Source organism: Eubalaena glacialis, chromosome 6 (genome assembly GCF_028564815.1).
Source record: "Eubalaena glacialis isolate mEubGla1 chromosome 6, mEubGla1.1.hap2.+ XY, whole genome shotgun sequence".
In the NCBI taxonomy this organism is placed as follows: domain Eukaryota; kingdom Metazoa; phylum Chordata; class Mammalia; order Artiodactyla; family Balaenidae; genus Eubalaena; species Eubalaena glacialis.
In genome coordinates, this window is record NC_083721.1 from 111,111,278 (window position 1) to 111,131,492 (window position 20,215).

At 34.9% G+C, this 20,215-nt stretch overlaps 1 protein-coding gene across 6 annotated transcripts in view; it reads right to left on the bottom strand.

Annotated features, from left to right (window-relative positions):
• The window catches only part of RSRC1 (arginine and serine rich coiled-coil 1), a 432,307-nt gene that overhangs the window by 59,639 nt on the left and 352,453 nt on the right, over positions 1–20,215 (bottom strand). For all 6 annotated transcript variants that reach the window (XM_061193508.1, XM_061193506.1, XM_061193503.1 and 3 more), the window contains one exon: positions 6,761–6,829. In XM_061193508.1, the coding sequence (XP_061049491.1) occupies positions 6,761–6,829 (69 nt within the window). The remainder of the gene's footprint in view (positions 1–6,760; positions 6,830–20,215) is intronic.

Consider the following 20,215-nt stretch of genomic DNA (forward strand, 5'->3'; position numbering starts at 1 on the left):
CTACGGATCACTGAGAAGTGCTAAAGTATTTTAAAAATTAATAATAAAAGAGCAATGACTAATATTTTATAAAGTCTATAAAATGGTTTCATATCTAGTATATCACAACCACCTCCTTAGATGGTAGATAGATTATTATCACCCTTATTAACAGATTGGGAAACTGGGTTTAAAGCAACCACTTAAGATCATACAGAGGATGAGAAAACATTACCCCTATTTGAATTTACTGTATTTCACTGCTCTCATATTTATTTTCTGTCTTCCCCCTCTACAGTGTAAGCTCTTTGAATGCAGGGGCCTCGATTTCCTTTTTCACTGCTCTCTTCATATGGCTTAAACAGTACCCAGCATGCACCAGATGGTCGGTATATTTTTTAAATTGATAAAAGCTATCAAAGGAATGAATGATAAAAGGAAGATACTCCTTTATTGCAATTCTGAAAAATAAAAATTTATATTTATACACTACTGTGTAGTTGTGAAATGATTTTTAAATACTTTATGCATTTCTATTTATAACAATTCTAGATAGATTTTATCATCTTTCTCACTTTAGAGTCACAGTGAAGTTAAGGGACTTAGTCACAGAGCCAGTAAATGGCACAGCTGGGACTCTGAACTTCATTCTCTTACTTCAGCAACAAAAGGATAGGCCTATTTCCGCTAGAGTACAATTGACTCCATATATTGCAATGGCTCCCCTAGGTTACTTCCAGGATTGCACAATCCTGTGGGCATTCAATATGTATGTCAGCTTTCTAATGTTTAATTTATATTGCAAATAGCTGATTGAAAAGAAAGCTGTAGCTTTGAGTTGGTCTTGAAATTTGTGTGTGTGTAGAACACAGAAAATATTTAAAATGGTAAGCAAATACATGATGGTCAGTCACTGGAGGTCTAAAAATGGTTAAATAGATATCCGTGTATCTGCATTCATATACACGAACACCTTACTAAAATAAGTAAAATGTGATCTAAATCAGCTTCCAAGTCCATATAGAGTACAGCTGAGTACATATGAAGTGAGCTATTAGGAAGGATCCTTTGCTTTGTTAAAAAGTTAAAAATGAATTAGCACACATTTACTGGAAGCGTCAAAACTGAGGAATAAATAGCTGATGCTATGTAATATGGCACAGATAAAACTATATACAAAAGAAAGGTTAAAAATATTTAACATAGGGAGGGTGGGAGGGAGGGAGATGCAAGAGGGAAGAGATATGGCAACATATGTATATGTGTAACTGATTCACTTTGTTGTAAAGCAGAAGCTAGCACACCATTGTAAAGCAATTATACTTCAATAAAGATGTTTAAAAAAAAAAAAAAAATTTAACAATCAAGTTCTTGCAGACATGGAATCAAGGGGACTATAAAGGACAAATCGCTGCTGACAGAAATAAGACAGATGGCTAGGCTAAATAACTGAGTGTTTGTTCTTGAGTAATTTTTGACTAAATAAGAACTTGAGGAAAAAATATGGAATAAAGCAATGCATCCTAGCTAAGCAGATTAATTCTCCTCTTAAAGAAAGCAGCTCTCTAACATTAGAGCTAATGTGTTAAAGGGCTATACATATACATAAAAAATACTACAATATGACAGATGTAGAATTATTAAATCTGATACATGGGAACACAAATCTCCTAAAAGGGTATTTAAAATCTTGGAATGGAACTATCTAATAAAGAAAGACAAAGAGGGGAAGGGGGTAAACTTTCAAATGTTTAAACCTAAGAAGGAAATCATACTGCGTATTATAATGCGTAGCCAATTCAGGAGAGGGCTAGAAAGGACAATCCTTACTTCTACCTAACCTGCTTATGGCAACATGTCAAATAAACACTGACTCCTAAGTGATACCCCTGGGCCTGTTAAATTTACCCTTCTAACTTCATTCCAACCTTCTTATAAAGGGTGTCCAGAAGGAATAAAGGATGCCTCAGAACCCCAAACATTCATCTTCTTCTCTGGTCTTAGGCAAGGAGCCACAGTGGAGGGAAAGAGGGATTAGAACAGTTCTCTCTCTGGGTGTGGTAAGACGTGGTGCCAAGTGTGCTTTATGCTAGGGACCTGGAAGCATGGGAGAGCCAGGACCTCTGAGAAAGGGTAGATTTGGCTCTGGTCCAGGCTCTGAAGGATGGTGTGGACTTGACAAGTGAGTGTCTTACACAGACCAGCCAGTCACTGGGGAGAAAAGCAGATAGAGATTATGGGAAAAGGACATGGACACCTTGACAAACTGTGTCTCTGACGAGTATCTCACCTTCTGGGGGTCCCAGAAACACAAGTGAGGCAACATAAAATGGGTTCAGATCTATCTGAGTACACACAAAAAACAGTAAACAAGTACATAAGAGCTAGAGGGTGAGATCCAGAGAGGAAGGCAAAGGACAGAGGAAGAGGGATTTAAATCATATTATATTTGAACACTGATCGTAGGGTTGTGATTTATCCAGGCTATTTAAAGAGGGGGAATGTGTACTGGAGTCATACTCCTGGGTCTGTGTACTGCCTTCACTACTTATTAGCTATAGAGCAAGTTATTATGCCTTAGTTTCCTATCCTCCCTACAGTACAGGGATAATAACAGCACAAACCTCAGAGTTCATGAGGATTAAGAGAGTTAAAACAGGTAAAGTACTTAGAACATTGCCTGGCACCTCCTTTTTTCTTTTCAGTTACTAGTACTTTTTACCCCCAGCTTTGCCAAAGGATTAACAACAACAGAAAAGATGAAATTAAGGCTAATCTCTTACTTCTTGTCAAGCAGATGTGGCAAAAGGGTTGATGGATTTCAACTTAAACAAAGGAGACTTGAGGATTCTTCTAAGTCTTCACTTGAATCACCTAATATTATGTTCGTATTGTCACTGTCCACCATTTCCATGAATAATTTAGAATAGGTGGCCTAACGCTTTTGGAAACAACAATATTTGAAGCAGAAAACTAACCAATGGGTAGGGCTATTCTGAATAAACACAAGGGGGAAAAGAATTTAAAAACCACTATACTTATGCCACAAATGAGAAATTCATATTAGAGAGAAGTCAAAATGCAAAGAAGGATAATAATGCTTATAAGTGAATTTAAAACATAATTAGAACACTTAAATGCATACTATATTAAATATAAAATAGAATACAGAAAACCTAAGCAGTTATGCTAAAGCATTCAATAATACAGAAAGAAATCAAAAGGAGAAAAGTTGAAATAATTTTTAATTATATATAGTCAGAACATTTTCAAATATATACAGAGAAAAAGAGAAAGTCAAAGTCAAGCATTTATTAGGACAAAGAATAAAAAGGAAAACAGAACTGAAAGATTTAATTTTTCTAAAACATAACAGTTAGAAAAAATGCTTATTTTTAAAGAAGGAAACTATAAACCCAAACTTTAAATATTGCTAACTTTTATGAAATAATGTAACCTTTATATAATTCAACTAAAATGGAAAGAGTTGGAGAGTAAATGGTTCAAAAAAGAGGGTCCATGCAAATGTATAGTGATATTCAATAGGTGGACAATCAACTGAGCTGTGTAAGGACCATGAAGGGCACTCTAAATGGGGTATCACTGCTTCAAGAGTGGAAGGCAAAATGGTTACTCTGGACAAGTTTTGGTGAATAGCCTGACTTTTATCTTGGATACAATACTGGCAAACATAATTATGATATTGATTTAAGAACACTCAAAGAAAAGGACTGCACAACAGTCAGAATGTATTTGCAAGGCACAGATCTTGCTATGCTAATACAATAGCTTTTTTGAGATGACAGAGAATGGATAGAGAGAGCTGGGCAGATAACATTTATCTACATTTTAACAATGCTTTCAACCCTGTGCTGCATACCAGCATGCTGAGAAATTAAGAGACGAATTGTATAAATGATGTAATAGATTGAATTTCTAGTGGCTTATAGGTTAGAAATAAAGGATTATTATTCTTTCAGATGCAGAAATATACACACATACACATACAGATGTATCTCAGGTTTCAATTTGCAGCTAGACTAATTATATGAAATAAAATAAATGTAGCTTATATATTAATCATTTTCAGGGAAGTTTAATTTGATAGCATTCAAGTATTTAGTATTTAGACAACCTATAAGAAAAAAATTCTGGAAGCAAACAATAGCAACAAAGAATCTGGCTAGTAATTTACTTTCACACACAAAATATAGGCAAAGGAAACCTATTTAATGAAACACACCTTTTATCCTTCAAAATTAGTGTCATATAGGTTGTTTTACCAGTAGAAGTTTTCTTCAACATTTGTGGTAATAATTTTCCTACGTTTTTTGGATGCACAGAAAATTCAGTGAGCTCAGGTAAAGACTTGATAAATCCATACTAGCAAATATTGATAGTATTTTGAAATTCACTGATTTCTTTTTGAATGGTTGTAACTTTAGAGAAACAGTCTAATGAGTGAGGTCCTATCTTAGCGAAAAGACATAACAAGGTTGGGTTATACTTTCAATGATGTTATATGGAATCAACTGCAAGCTCAAGTTAAGTTACTTAAGCATGGATTTAAAAGAAGGAAGGGCAAACTGGTCATTCATTCGTCCATTCATTCAGTTGTAAAATAATTAAAAAACTGTGTATCTACAGTTTCTACATGCTAGGCATTGTGGATACTAACTAAATCCTCTACAATCCTAAAGTTTATATTCTAGTTAGAATGACACATTTAAAAAGACGCTAATTAAAACAGCTATGATTGGAGGGATGTGCTTTTTTAACAATTCTCAGGTACTGAAATGGAAAAGGTTACTGTATATTACAGGCTACGTGCAAGGTCAGTTTGACTTAGTGAATGTCTAAATGAAAAAAATATTTTCAAAAGAATTACAATATAACCTTCAGTACCTATAGTTACCTAAATATTTTAAAAATCTTTTAAAAGATGTTTAGAACTAATTTAATGGAAAAAAAAAAAGAGAGACACCATTAGAAATATCAATTGACATCATGTAAATGAGGGGTTCTGAAGTATTAAAGTTTCTTTGAGCACTTAAAGCCAGTATTTTGGAACACATTACCAGGCTTCAACTCCTTGAAAGCTTACAGAGGAAATAGTTACTAGGGCAAGCATTCATATTATATATTTTTTCATAACAATAAATCACCTAGCAATTTTAGTATCTGTGGTTATCACATCAGTGTCATCCGTTTTCAACTGGTTATGACTCCGATTAAGATCTGAATTAACGGAATTAGACTAATAACTATTGCAACATATATTCACTGTGTTGGTTGATAAGTGCCACACTTGTAATTTATAGCACCACAGTGTTTTATAAGTGCTATTATGTTATTAATTAGTTACATTGATCAGAATACCACATAACATAGAGGTACTAAAATATTATAATTTGCTTAGACTACTTTGCATCTATTATTATATCTATTTGTACTACTGGTGACCATAAGCATAACTGAAATCAGATAGATTGTTTCCACTAACAATACCAAAATATGCACTTCAGAAAGCCAAAAGAACTGAATTCTACTGAGGATTTTTGCCAGTGGAATTCACTTGTTTTCTTAATACACCATAAAATTAGTTGATCTAGGACAAGAGTATAAAGTCAGGATTTAAGGGGGTCAAATAAGGTGAATTCTATATATACATTTATATGTATAAATTAGTTTACATTTAGTTCGAATCTACTTATTTGTAGGATTCTGCCACCTAAATCTACAGGGTTTTTTTGTTGTTGTTGTTTGTTTTTTTGGATTTGCTTTGAGGGCTTGGCTCTGACGGAATGCTGCTATTAAGCATTCTAAACCATCATACTTAAAACATTTTAGGTTCTATAACATCTCAGCTTCCATTTGTAAGTTGGGGGTGTAAATTTTTTCTGGTTGTCATAATAGAAGGTATGCGCTAAGGAAAAATTCTCAATTTTCAGATTTAGACAATAGCACTCAAAACCAGTATTTTGGGACACAGTATCAGGCTTCAACTCCTTGAAAGCTCACAGAGGAAATAGTTATTCTGCTAATTAGCCAGCAGAGTGACATGATTGTCAGTCCAAATGCATCATCCACTAACTGACTGAGAAAGAGTTGCCTGGATCTTGCTTTAAGCACTGTAATTTACAACAGTATATATAAAGCCTCTAAGAAGGAAATTTTCACTCACATAAATCACAGCAAACTAAAGGGAAAATACAAATTTGTTAGGGGAGATAAAAATGTGTTAGATTTCTTTGTGTAATATTCTTGGGTGGTGGCTTCAATGTTATTTAAAGAAATAATCTACAAAAATTATGATGAATTTCTTAATCTGAATTGACTGACATCTGACATTTCATATTTTATTGTTACCTCTTAACAGCTTTTTTATTTAAAGTCGTGTTGGCAAGGGGACTCTTCTTCATCACTGCTAAAATATTTCAAAATTTTCAATCCATTTTTATGACTGATTTTGATAATTTAAGATAAAAGAAGGAAAGAAACCAACACCAACTCCACTTTATAATTTTATATCTTCCCAGTCTGCCCAGATGCTTATCACTAGGATGCTTATAAACTAATCTTACGCTAGAAAACATCAGTGTCCAAGACATTGAATATAGTGTGATATACTGTGTCATAGTTTAGGTTCGTGAAGGAGCATGAGGTATCCCCTAAAGCGCTTGATTATATTCTATGCTTTATCCAGGGAATGAAGAGGATCATGCCAAACAGTGACTCCTCACTATGACTGCTTTGAAACAAAATGAACACATGTCTTTACCTTCCTCCTTTCTTCTCTTTGCTTCTTCTTCATTTCTTTCTTTGGCTTTCAATGCTTCATCAGCTTTTGCTGAAACAAAAACAATAAAATTTCTGCACTTATTTTATGCCTATATTGTGGATGAAAATACTGGGAAAAGGGAAAATAAATTCATTACATATTTCTTGTGAAGTAGTCAGAAGGAAAAAAAATGGCTGAAAATCTGAAATATACCTTTTACAATCTTTATTCAGACTATTTACAATATTTATTTAGAATCTTTGAAGCTTAGTTCAAGATAATCTCTGCACAAAATAGAAAGCGAATTTAAGCAACATAAGTTTAATGATGGCATATAAACTGGGAAAAACTGTTGGTCATTAAAAGTCATCTGATTTGTCAGTGCAATGCACCTGTTTTAAACTTTGCGGGAAAGTTCTTAAGCTACAATTCACATTTTAAATATAAGAAGCCTGGTACATCTTTGGAACAGTATCAAATTAGGTAGCATATTATTTTTTTTCATTGCATATCATAGTAGCAGTTCTTTATTCATGTTATGACAGCATTTGGTAAAAAGAATCTTTTTCCCTCTAGAAACCTCTTCCCTTATTACTTAATTATCTACTAGTTGCTCAACTGCAGGGGTTTTCAAACACTTTACTACAGATGTTAGAGAAGATTAAAAATACACAGCACAGTAACAAGGGACTATCAATATACTCTGTAAATTAATTAAATTTCTGTTCTAGCACATCATTTATTCCAAAGCATTAATGTCTCAAAGGAGCGATTCTCCTTTATTGCCGGCTCACTGCCTGATGAGTGAACTAAGTGAAAATAAGTCTCTAATAGCATTATAGTTGATGAAATATTAAGTTAAAAAAGTATTGCCTTGTCAAAAGAAAAAGAATCAAACTGTGCCAGCATTAAACTTTGGATGAGCCTTTATTATAATGATAACAGCAATGTAAACTGTGATTTAAAAAATAAAAACACTTACTCTTCAGCTTTTTGCTGCATATATTTTTCCTATGCAAAATCAACATATCCTTTTGAAGTATAAAACCTGGTTTAAAAGAGTAATTTAAAGAAAATACACACCTTATACATAACTATTTTTCTTCAAAAGTTTGATTTTTCACTGTCACCACTGACACTTTCTTAAAATGTAAAACTTATATAATGGTGTTGTGAAGTGTTATATCCAATTACACAGACATCTGTTTCCATTTACAAGCTTTAATACATACTTAGACTGCATTTAAAGTCATGAAATATTAAAACTTTTATGCTACTCTGTATCGTTGCAAGAATCTATTAAATTAGATAATAAAAACAAACCACCAGTAATTCTAAAGACTTTTACTTCATTTACACTTTATTCTCCCTCGTAGAAGGACAAGGATAATAGAAATTCCATTTAAATTCAATTTTGGTTATATGTGTAATTGTAGATATACCCCTTGAGTCATGTAAAATGCTCAGCTTATGTTTCCTTCAAATTATCCCGCTCAGATTCACATTCTACTCCTTACAACCGTCTTCAATATGTATTAGCAGAGCTCATTAGACTGAAATTTAATAATGCAAACATCAGGTGGATTTCAAGAACCTCCATTAACAACGTAAGATGGATTGCTTATATATAGCTCTTGGGCCAACTGGGCACAATTTAAATTCAATAAACTACCCTGCCTAAATCTGATTTATCTATTTCACTATGCTGGTTTGTCCATTCTTACTGATTTGTTGCTATACATGGACAATTCATTGGAATATTGTTTTATATGGTTTTCTTTAAACTGCAAATGGCTCTTGTGCTGTGGTTAAATATTTTATGTGATTGAGCTTCAGGCTGTCAGTCAAGATTCCCAAGTATGTATATGTGTGTATAAATAAAAATACTTTGAATTATGTAAAAATATAAATAATTAATTTTAAAAACACACACTTGAAAATTTTATCAATAATCAGTATGTTCTCTACAAAGGATCTGAATGAATTCACTTGAAGAAAATTCATTTATTCAAACTGAGTCATTAGGATAAACTCCTCATCGATTATTAAGGAATGTGGAAGAAATACTCTTTTTTTCCTTTCTGACTGCTTTATGGTATTAAATGTGAATAAGGAAGAACATGTGGTCATTCATACATGACTTAGTTTATCCTAAAATTTTTAATATTCTCTAAATGGTGGCAATCCCATTCTACAGATGGGCGATATGGAATCTCATTAGCTGTACCACAAAATTTGATACCAAAGTACTCAACTGGTAAGTGGTAAGATCTATTCTTACAATTTATGATCAGTCCTTTTGGACTTTACAGCAAGATCTATGGTAAAGCATATCATTTACCAGAAGTACTTACATTTTCCACTAGCCTTGTACAAAACTTCCAATTCCTTGGCTCTTCCAAACTCCCCAGGCTAACAGTGCCCTCCTGGCTTTGCTTCCTTCCCTACCCAACCTGAACCCCAAGATCATCATTTCAATTCCACACTTAACAACATCCTCATCTCCCTGATTCCTTTGTTGCTGTGCCAAGCTGCTACCAACACATCTGACCAGTTTTTCTACTTTTGCTGCAGAAGCTCCCTATGAAGTGGTATATACGTGTTATTGGCTATACTAGAAACCAATGATTTAGAAATTAATCTGGATCCTTCCATGTTGCTTCTTCTTAATCAGCATCCACAGTTGCCTTCCTTACTAAGGAAGTTTCCTACAACTTACTAAGCTTTCTCCACTGCAAGTGCCAATAACCTCACACCAGCTCCCTCGATTCCCTTATATTTTCTCAGCTTCACTCCCATTCACCTCCAAACTTTTATGTTCAACAGTCCTTATTTCTTTTTTTGCCTTGTTTCAGAAAGTAAATCCATCCACTTGTGCTTTAGAACCTACTCCTTTCCATACCCTTTAGGGTTCTTTCTGCTTCTCAAGGTTCAAACTCACTCTTCTCTATCCTCAGACTATAAATACATTCAAGTCTCACAAATCCTGTACAATATTTACTCCTCTTTCAACCAGTTACTGCCTTTTCTTGTTCCTGTTAGATTTTGCCCCCACAGCTTTTGTAATGGTCCCTAAAAACTCTATAATAGCCAAATCTAATGGTTATCTCAGTTTTATCCTGCTATAATCTCTCCAATTTTTTTTTTTAAACAGCTAACCAACCACATCTTTATCAAAATGTTCTCCTAATTCTAACAATCAGCCTTTTTTGGCTGCTGTCTCTTTTAGCCACCTTTCATTTCTTGGAGTTCTGTTGTTATGCAGCCTTGTAAATAGAAGGTCTAAAATGTAACCCATGTGTCTATCATAGCTCCAGTTCTGGCCTCTTTCCAGACGATCAGAACTTTTTCCCCAATTACTTCCTGAATACCTCCACATAGATATTTCAAAATCGTGTTCATGATTGAACTCATAATCTTTCCCTCAAACTTGATCCTCTTTCTTGGGTATTTCTTGTTTTCTCTCAGGTTAGAAACCTCTGTGACACTATCCTCCAAATCATATCCTCATGCAGTACATCGACTGACCAGGAGTTCCGTCAGATTCCACTCCACAGATTATCTCCAGAATCCATCCAGTGCTTTGCATTTTCATTGCCAATATTCATGTTCAGGACCGCATCTCTTTTCACTTTGAATAAGAAAGGAACTCCTGGGACCTCCCTGGTGGCGCACTGGTTAAGAATCCGCCTGCCAATGCAGGGGACATGGCTTCGAGCCCTGGTCTGGGAAGATCCCACACGCCGCGGAGCAACTAAGCCCGTGAGCCACAACTATTGAGCCCATGTGCCACAACTACTGAAACCCGCGTGCCTAGAGCCCATGCTCCATAACAAGAGAAGCCACCGCAATGAGAAGCCCACGCACCGTGATGAAGAGTAGTCCCCGCTTGCAGAAACTAGAGAAAGCCCGTGCGCAGCAACAAAGACCCAACACAGCCAAAAATAAATAAATAAATTTATTAAAAAAAAAAGGAGCTCTATTTGATCTATGTACTTTTAATACTATCCCTCTAATGAACCCTTTATATTACCACCAGAGCAAGGAATGTATTCCTTTTATGTATCCCCAGTAGCAAGCACAGTATGTAGAACATGAAATGCTCAACAATTACAAAATAAATAAATCTAGCAATCTAAATACTATCACATCACACTACCTCTGAAGGTGCCCTGCTGTGCAAATATATGTAAATCCAATCTCCTTAGCATACCATCTAAAGCCTTTCACAGTCTGATCTCAATGAACTTTCTAGCCTCATCATTCACCAATTTTTTTTTTTTTTTTTTTTGGCCGCGCATGTGGGATCTTAGTTCCCCCACCAGGATTGAATTCACACCCCCTGCAGTGGAAGTGCGGAGTCTTAACCACTGGACTGCCAGGGAAGTCCGTTATTTATCAATTCTCCTTCATCACTTCAAGGATGCATGGCCTTGTGGGGCCACATTGCCTTCTGTCTGTATTGCCATGCCTTTGTTCTTGCTGGAGTGCTCACCTCATTTTCTCACTGAGAAAACCTTATCAGAAATTTTTAGTTCAACACCCTCTTCTGTGAAACCTTCCCTGATAAACACCCCTTGTCTTCAAATGGATCTGACTGCTCCCTGCTTTCTTCTTAGGCACTTCAGTGCCTTCCTTATGGAATGAACAATACTTTATTCCTTCAGTAGAGAAAATATGCATCTACTTGAGTGCAGGGCACATAGTAAGTGTGACAGAAATTGTTAAGCATTCTCTTCTTCATGAGTCTTTAGGCAGACTATATTTTCTAGTCTTTCTTGAAGAATACACTTGTATTCAACCAATGAAGTGTGAATATAAGTGTATCATGTTTCCATACTTGGCCTATAAAAAACTCCCATACATCCTCATTCTCTTGCCCTATCCATTGGCTGAACAGAGGACTCATGGAAGGCCAACCACAAGATAAAAGAAATCTGGGTCACCAAATTTCTGCAAGGAGTAGTGCTCTCCTAATGACTTGCATTACACTGTGATATAAGCACAAAACAAATATATATGTATATGTAATATATATGTACATATATATTACTCATTGAAGTATGGCTGATTTACAATATTGTGTTAGTTTCAGGTGTACAGCATAATGATTCAGTATTTTTGCAGGTTATACTCTATTATAGGTTATTACAAGATAATGAGTATAATTCCCTCTGCAATACAGTATATCCTTGTTGTTTATCTATTTTATACACAGTAGTTTGTTTTAAGGCATTGAAGTTTGGGGGTTGTTTGTTATAGCAGTTTGTGCACCTTGCCTATCTTATGAGAGGAAATCAACTGAATCAAGAATATGAAAAGACTGACAAGGTATTCAACTCATCTCCTACTTTCAAAAGGACTGTATTAATATTCCCAGAGAAAAATTTTTTATAAGGGTTTAACAACCCTCATTCAGAAGTTCTTTTCTATAGGTAGTCCATGTTTTGACACTGCACCACGATGAACAGACCAGAAATGTTGAGGAATTCTTAGAAAACAGAAAGCAGATGGGATCAGATCTATGGAGAAATGATTAGAGGAAATCACAGCCCAATCATATTCAGAAGACTATACAGACATTGGAGAAGGTCCAGGGATGCTTTTATTTTAGAGTCAGTGGAGACCAAGAAGAAGGTAGGCCTGCGGCAAATGTCAAATGGGAAATTATGACTGGAGTAGCTGAACAATGGCACCTTCCTGTATACGGTAAGAATGGGTATAGGCAGTGTTTGACCACAGGTTAAAGCAGTGAGTGTAGAAGGTGTTAGGCCCAATGAAGCAAGGGCTGATAATTACTAACCCCCAAAAGGGATGACAAGTTACTAATGTGTCCTTACCAGCAACACATCTTGTCCCCTGATACAATCAATGGAGACTGGGTATAATGAGCGGAAATGGCAGGATTACAGGGATTGTCAAATATAAAGATGAATGACCAACCTAGAACTACCAGACATTCAAGGAAAACCAATCCCTTGAGACAAAACGAACAAAACAACATAAACAACAATTACATTTTAGAACAACTAAACAGAGAAATGAGAGTTAATAAGGCAAACAGTGTATATAATACCCTTAAAGTGATTTGAGAAGATATTAATTGCATCTTGGAAATTAAATTTTGATGATCAAAATAAAACTCCATACATGAGCTGAAGAGCAGGATGAATATAGCTGAAGATTAAATGAGTGTATTATAAGGTCTAACGAGGAATTTTCCCTGAATGAAGTGGAAAAGAACAAAGATATTTACATATAAGAGGAAAATGAAGAGATGACATCATCATCATCATCAAAGTTAACATTTATTGAAGGCTTACTATGTGCCTTTGTGTTTGTATGCATGTGTGTATACCACTTATTCTCATACTGGCTCTATCGCCATTTTACAGAGGAGGAAACTGAAGCACAGAGAAGTAAAGCAACTTTTTCAAGGTCATAGAGGTAGAAGCACAGAAGATCTGTATGTTCCAACATCCATCTAAGAAGATACTGAGATAGACTTGTATGTATTGATGATATGGAAAGATCTTCAACACAAATATTAAGAATAAAAAAGCAGGTTGAATAGCAATATATAGCATGATCCCATTTACTGAACAAAACAAAGTACGTGAATATATATGTAAATGAATAGAAAGAGGACAGGAAGTAGGCATGGAAAACACTTAATTTACTTGCCTAACCTAGAATGTGGCAGAGCAGGGTTTCTACCCAAATCCAACAGGTGTGCTCTTTATTATATTACCCTTATTTAAAAATATATATGTACCCTAATACTCCATCTACAAACTTAAGAAAATTATTCTCTCAAGATATTGAAGTTTTGTGATGCTCTAATATCAGTTTTGGAACCCAGAGAGAAATGTTCTAATGAACTGCAAATAAAAACATCTAGAAAAATGTATATCTCGGCTTCTTTCAGTTTAATATAATTCTTAGTGTTTTTCACACTAACACTAAGAAAATGACCAAGACACTAGGGTATTTCATAGGCACTGCCATGTCAAAATATCATAAGCAATGATTGTAAAACAGGATGATTTATAATCAGCATACTAGTATTATATCTAGCATTGTCCATCCCATCCTTCACATGTATATGGACTTTACTGGATTAGTTATAAATATACATTTGAGAAATTTTTCTTATATTTTTTAATTTCCACTACATTTACCATTTACATGGCACATGTTTATTCAGTTCAAATGTTGTCATAGGCTTTAAAACAAAATGTGAGTAAAAGAGATATGATATAAACAAACAATGAAGAGTCATTTCCCAAAAAACTCTAAGTAAGGCTATTTTATCTAGGTAAGTTATTACTCTGCATATTTTACTGATGAAGAAATAAAGGGCCCAAGGAAGTTAAATAATTAGCAAAAGGTCAGAATGACTAAGATTCAGAGCCTATGAATTCTAGTTTAATGCTTTTTTTTAAGCCTATTTCTTACCTATTCGCTCACTTGGAAGCAAACAGTAACCAAAATTAGAGAATAATGAACTGCTTCCATGCATAAGTTACTATTTATAGAGAAACTTTTATCTAAATATACTTTATTCAAAATCACATGGGAACACTGTTTGCAGATGACATGATACTATGCATAGAGAATCCTAAAGATGCTACCAGAAAACTACTAGAGCTAATCAATGAATTTGGTAAAGTAGCAGGATACAAAATTAATGCACAGAAATCTCTTGCATTCCTATACACTAATGATGAAAAATCTGAAAGAGAAATTATGGAAACACTCCCATTTACCATTGCAACAAAAACAGTAATCAAGACAGTATGGTACTGGCACAAAAACAGAAATATAGATCAATGGAACAGGATAGAAAGCCCAGAGATAAACCTATGCACATATGGTCACCTTATCTTTGATAAAGGAGGCAAGAATATACAGTGGAGAAAAGACAGCCTCTTCAATAAGTGGTGCTGGGAAAACTGGACAGCTACATGTAAAAGAATGAAATTAGAACTCTCCCTAACACCATACACAGAAGTAAACTCAAAATGGATTAAAGACCTAAATGTAAGGCCAGACACTATAAAACTCTCAGAGGAAAACATAGGCAGAACACTCTATGACATACATCACAGCAAGATCTTTTTTGACCCACCTCCTAGAGAAATGGAAATAAAAACAAAAATAAACAAATGGGACCTAATGAAACTTAAAAGCTTTTGTACAGCAGAGGAAACCATAAACAAGATGAAAAGACAACCCTCAGAATGGGAGAAAATATTTGCAAATGAAGCAATTGACAAAGGATTAATCTCCAAAATTTACAAGCAGCTCATGCAGCTCAGTATCAAAAAAACAAACAACCCAATCCAAAAATGGGCAGAAGACCTAAAGAGACATTTCTCCAAAGAAGATATACAGATTGCCAACAAACACATGAAGGATGCTCAACATCACTAATCATTAGAGAAATGCAAATCAAAACTACAACGAGGTATCACCTCACACCAGTCAGAATGGCCATCATCAAAAAATTTACAAACAATAAATGCTGGAAAGGGTGTGGAGAAAAGGAAACCCTCATACACTGTTGGTGGGAATGTAAATTGATACAGCCACTATGGAGAACAGTAAGGAGGTTCCTTAAAAAACTAAAAATAGAACTACCATACGACCCAGCAATCCCACTATTGGGCATATACCCTGAGAAAACCATAATTCAAAAAGAGTCATGTACCACAATGTTCATTGCAGCTCTATTTACAATAGCCAGGACATGGAAGCAACCTAAGTGTTCATCGACAGATGAATGGATAAAGAAGATGTGGCACATATATACAATGGAATATTACTCAGCCATAAAAAGAAACGAAATTGAGTTATTTGTAGTGAGGTGGATGGACCTAGAGTCTGTCATACAGAGTGAAGTAAGTCAGAAAGCGAAAAACAAATACCATATCCTAACACATATATATGGAATCTAAAAAAAAAAAAAAAAAAAAAAAAAGGTCATGAAGAACCTAGGGGCAAGATGGGAATAAAGACGCAGACCTACTAGAGAATGGACTTGAGGACACGGGGAGGGGGAAGGGCAAGCTGGGACAAAGTGTCATAATGGTAGTGTATATATGGACATATATACACTACCAAATGTAAAATAGCTAGCTAGTGGGAAGCAGCCGCATAGCACAGGGAGATCAGCTCGGTGCTTTGTGACCACCTAGAGGGGTGGGATAGGGAGGGTGGGAGGGAGGGAGATGCAAGAGGGAAGAGATATGGGAACATATGTATATGTATAGCTGATTCACTTTGTTATAAAGCAGAAACTAACACACCATTATAAAGCAATTATACACCAATAAAAATGTTAATAAATAAATAAATAAGGGTGGTGGTGTGTTTTATGGGAAGAAATTTATAAAAATGTGACAAATTATATTAATTTTGAATCAACGGTGGCATATATGCCTTTAAGTAAATCATTATAGATCTAACAAGTTGGTTGAAAAAAGGACGAAAATTTTGAATCCAAGGAAATGAAATTACTAGGAACATCAGAATTGCAAAGGCCTTATTTTTCTTTACTTATTTGAAAATAGCAACCCCCAGAGGTTTATAGACGTCTAGATATGAACTTAAAAATGACAACAGAGAAAAAAAACACATTTAGACAATACTAGACTTGTATTAGATAAGAAACAAGAATGACTTTCAGAAAGAATAAAATTATAATTAATATAAAAATGTAATGTTAAAAGAATCCTAATAGGCTGTGATCTTGAAGGTTTTTTCTCAGATGTTTTTGCTGGGTTTTACCTATAGTTCTTGTACTTACCTAGACCTCAACACAGTAGATAACCTAAAAACTCACTAGCTAACACTATCAAATTCATTGATAAAATTGCTCATGGAGGGGGCTTCCCTGGTGGCGCAGTAGTTGAGAATCTGCCGGCCAATGCATGGGACACAGGTTCGAGCTCTGGTCGGGGAAGATCCCACATGCCGCGGATCACCTGGGCCCGTGAGCCACAATTACTGAGCCTGTGCATCTGGAGCCTGTGCTCCGCAACAAGAGAGGCCGCGATAGTGAGAGGCCCGCGCACCGCAATGAAGAGTGGCCCCCGCTCACCACAATTAGAGAAAGCCCTTGCACAGAAACGAAGACCTAACACAGCCAAAAATAAATAAATAAATAAATAAATTTATAAAAAAAAAAAATTGCTCATGGACATAGCTGCTCCTTCTGCATATTTAAAGCTTATATACCTATAGTTATAATATTAGCTTCCCCAGTGCCTCTGCCTCTTTTGCACACAGAGCATAGAGGAGAACATATCAATACAAATGCACACAAAACAAATACATGCATTGATAGACATAAACTGTCTTGCCCGGTGAAGGAAAACAATTAAAAAAAACAAGTGTACACGTAAAAATGTTCAGTCATGTCTTGTATTTGAAATGATTATTCTGAATCTGCCTCAAACAGCATCAGGTTCAACAGTAACTACAACTGAAAAACTATTTCACAAACATGAAACTGAAATGATTGCATAGCTACTGCACAAAAAAAAAAAAAAGCCATCATTCATCAACAGTAAATGCCCTAAAAATATTAATTTTTGCTAGATCACCTTACAAGCAGGTTTTTTTTCATTAGTTCCTTCGAGTGTCCATCCAAAACAGATTTACAAACCAGATAAAACAGATGACAGAGAAAATTCTCCAGCAGAATACTGTACCCTAATCGCCAAGCTACATGCTAAGGATTGAGAGATGAAGAAGTTTAAAGACAAGACAGGGAAATGTAAAACCAAACACACACCTGTATACAGGTACTTTGGAAGTAATGAAGAAAGAGAATATGGTCAGGGAAAACTTCTAGGAAGAGGTGATACTTGGGCTGCCCATTGTAGGATAAGTGTTAGGAGGACAGTACAATCATTTGGTTCATGAAGTCTAAATGAACCAGCTCAATTATATTTTATGTTTTATTTTACGGTTACAATCCAGTCCAGAAGGGCCTTGGAATAAACAGTAGTAGAAAGCCAGGAGGTATGCTGTCACAGGCTCCAAGGGACATTTAACCAGGGACAGTGCTATATCCCTAAAGGGTGCTGCCTACTGCCAGGGAGACCTTATCAATTCAAAATGACAAGGCAAGAATGAAGTTACAGTAAAAATCATATGCAGTGCAAATTCTCAGCAAATCATAAATGTCTGGAGCTAGAAGGAATCTTTGAGATTACACATAGCATGTTCCATGGAATACTAATTTCTCATGATTCTTCATTTAAACAAGGTTCCACAGTGGAATTAGACTGGGTAACACACTACTGAATCTTCCCTCCTGGAAAGCTACAATGCTCATCAACAAATTTAAAGCTAAGAGATATTCTCTAGGTAGAAAAACCTGTTTAACTTAGTTTAGCCTGTGTTTCCCCAACTTAGTTTAGCCTGTGTTTCCCCAACTTAGTTTTTTACCAAAGAATGATTCTTTTCCTGCAATATAAATGAACAAAGAATATACTTTGGGAAATGCTAATCTAGTCTAATGCTTCCACGAACTTATTTTAATTTTTCCCTAACTCAGATTTTGAGGTATAAAAGTATTTCATCATATAAAATTGTTTTCTTTTTCTTTTTTAAAAAAAACCTCCCATTTGAATATTTGGAGACAGGGACTATTACTTCTAAAGCATAATTATCCTGAAGTCTAGAAATGATTCTGTAGAATCTCATGCTTTAAGTTATATATAACTCAAAAGATCATTAACATTTACTTCTGCAAATTGTTAAAACAGTAATAAATGGTGGTGATGGTAAAAAAATATGGATTCAATGAAAATGACAAATGGAAAACTAAAAAATGATACAGCATCTTCTAATCCTTTTCTACTTTTTTAGCACCAGTGTGGGAGTATAAATATTTGGAACATATTGAATGATTTGGGTTTGTTTGCTTTTATATAAAATTCCCTTTTGTATACTTTGTAATAGTTCCCAAAGTAAAAGCTTTTTCTTTCACTATTTTAACCTATGTCATATCTTCTGGATTTTCTCTTAATTCTTATACCCCCAAGTGGACTTAAAGATAACCTATACTTGCAAGCGTCTACTTTATGTGCCCTTTCTTTTTATTCTGTTGGAAATTTTTCTATGTCATTTATTAGAAAAGCTTTGATGATCAATTTCACTGGTGAGCGACAGACTGAGTATGCTCAACAGATGTGCTGGTCTAGTGCAGCTGTGCGAATATCCTAATGATCTTCACTTGAATAGGCATTTTTCTTCTCAACACTCCTGCTGGAATGCATGAGCATTCCAATGGCAAGGAAGGAATCAAATAGATCTACTTACAATTTAAGATGAAAACGAAGAGCGCTAATAGTTTTTTTTGGGTTTTGTTTTGTAACGTGTAAAATCCTATAGCCTTCTGCCCATGCTTATATTTCTCTTCTCCAGTTGTGTTGATGCCTGATGCTTACCCAACTTCCCATTCTGTAACCTGAATAAACTGCTTAGCCACAGTAGTTAGAATGTCATTTACTAAAATCTAAGAACAAATTTTTAAAGATTGAAAACAATCCAATAATAACAAGATGGGGATACAGAACTCCTGTGATGTCTAGTCTGTCAAAGAAAAGCAGTGCTGGATTTTCTTTTTTCTTTTTTACAGAATGCTGATATGGAAAATAAAAATAACTTCATCATTCTGTGTTCCTTTGACTTACAGCACATCCATCAACTGGATGTCAGTTTGAAGTCAGTTAGCCACCATTATAACCCCCATTCCAAGAAAGATGTTTCAGCATTTCAGAAAAACTCTGGGGTTAGGAGCTACAGAATTATTCCCTTTGAGAAGAATCATATCCAAGACTCGCTAAGTGATTTGTAATGCTTATTCTTTTCAGTAACTTCAGATACACTATCAATGCATATTTTTAAAGAGTAACTAAAAGTAAGCAATCCTTTTAAAAATAAGGACCACAGTCCGGAAATGGCAATGCTTAACTATACATGTCAGAAATCAACGATGAGACGCAATAGTTTTCCATACCAAAAAAATTATGCCATTATGTCTTTTCCTAACTTTTACTTTTCTCTTACATTACAACGGGTGTTTCTTTTTTAAAAAATAGAATTATATATTTTAATGTATATCATTTGTTTTCATGGCTTCAATTCCTGAGGGGAAACAAAAACTTAGGCAGGCTTATTATGTCAGTCATTGTGCTAAGTATTTTAAGATAGAGCTATTCCATAGAATTCTCAAAAAGTTTCAAAGAGGCTTAGTAATTTGCTCAAGGTTACATACCTAGTAAATAGGTAAGTCAACAATTATAACAGGTCTGTCTGCTCTTTTTTACATTACACTATAATGACTTTGTAAAAACAGTATGGAAATAATTTGTATAAAACAAATCTAATCCTACTAATGCTTCTTAATGAGGATAGTTAATTTGTTTTTTTTTAGTT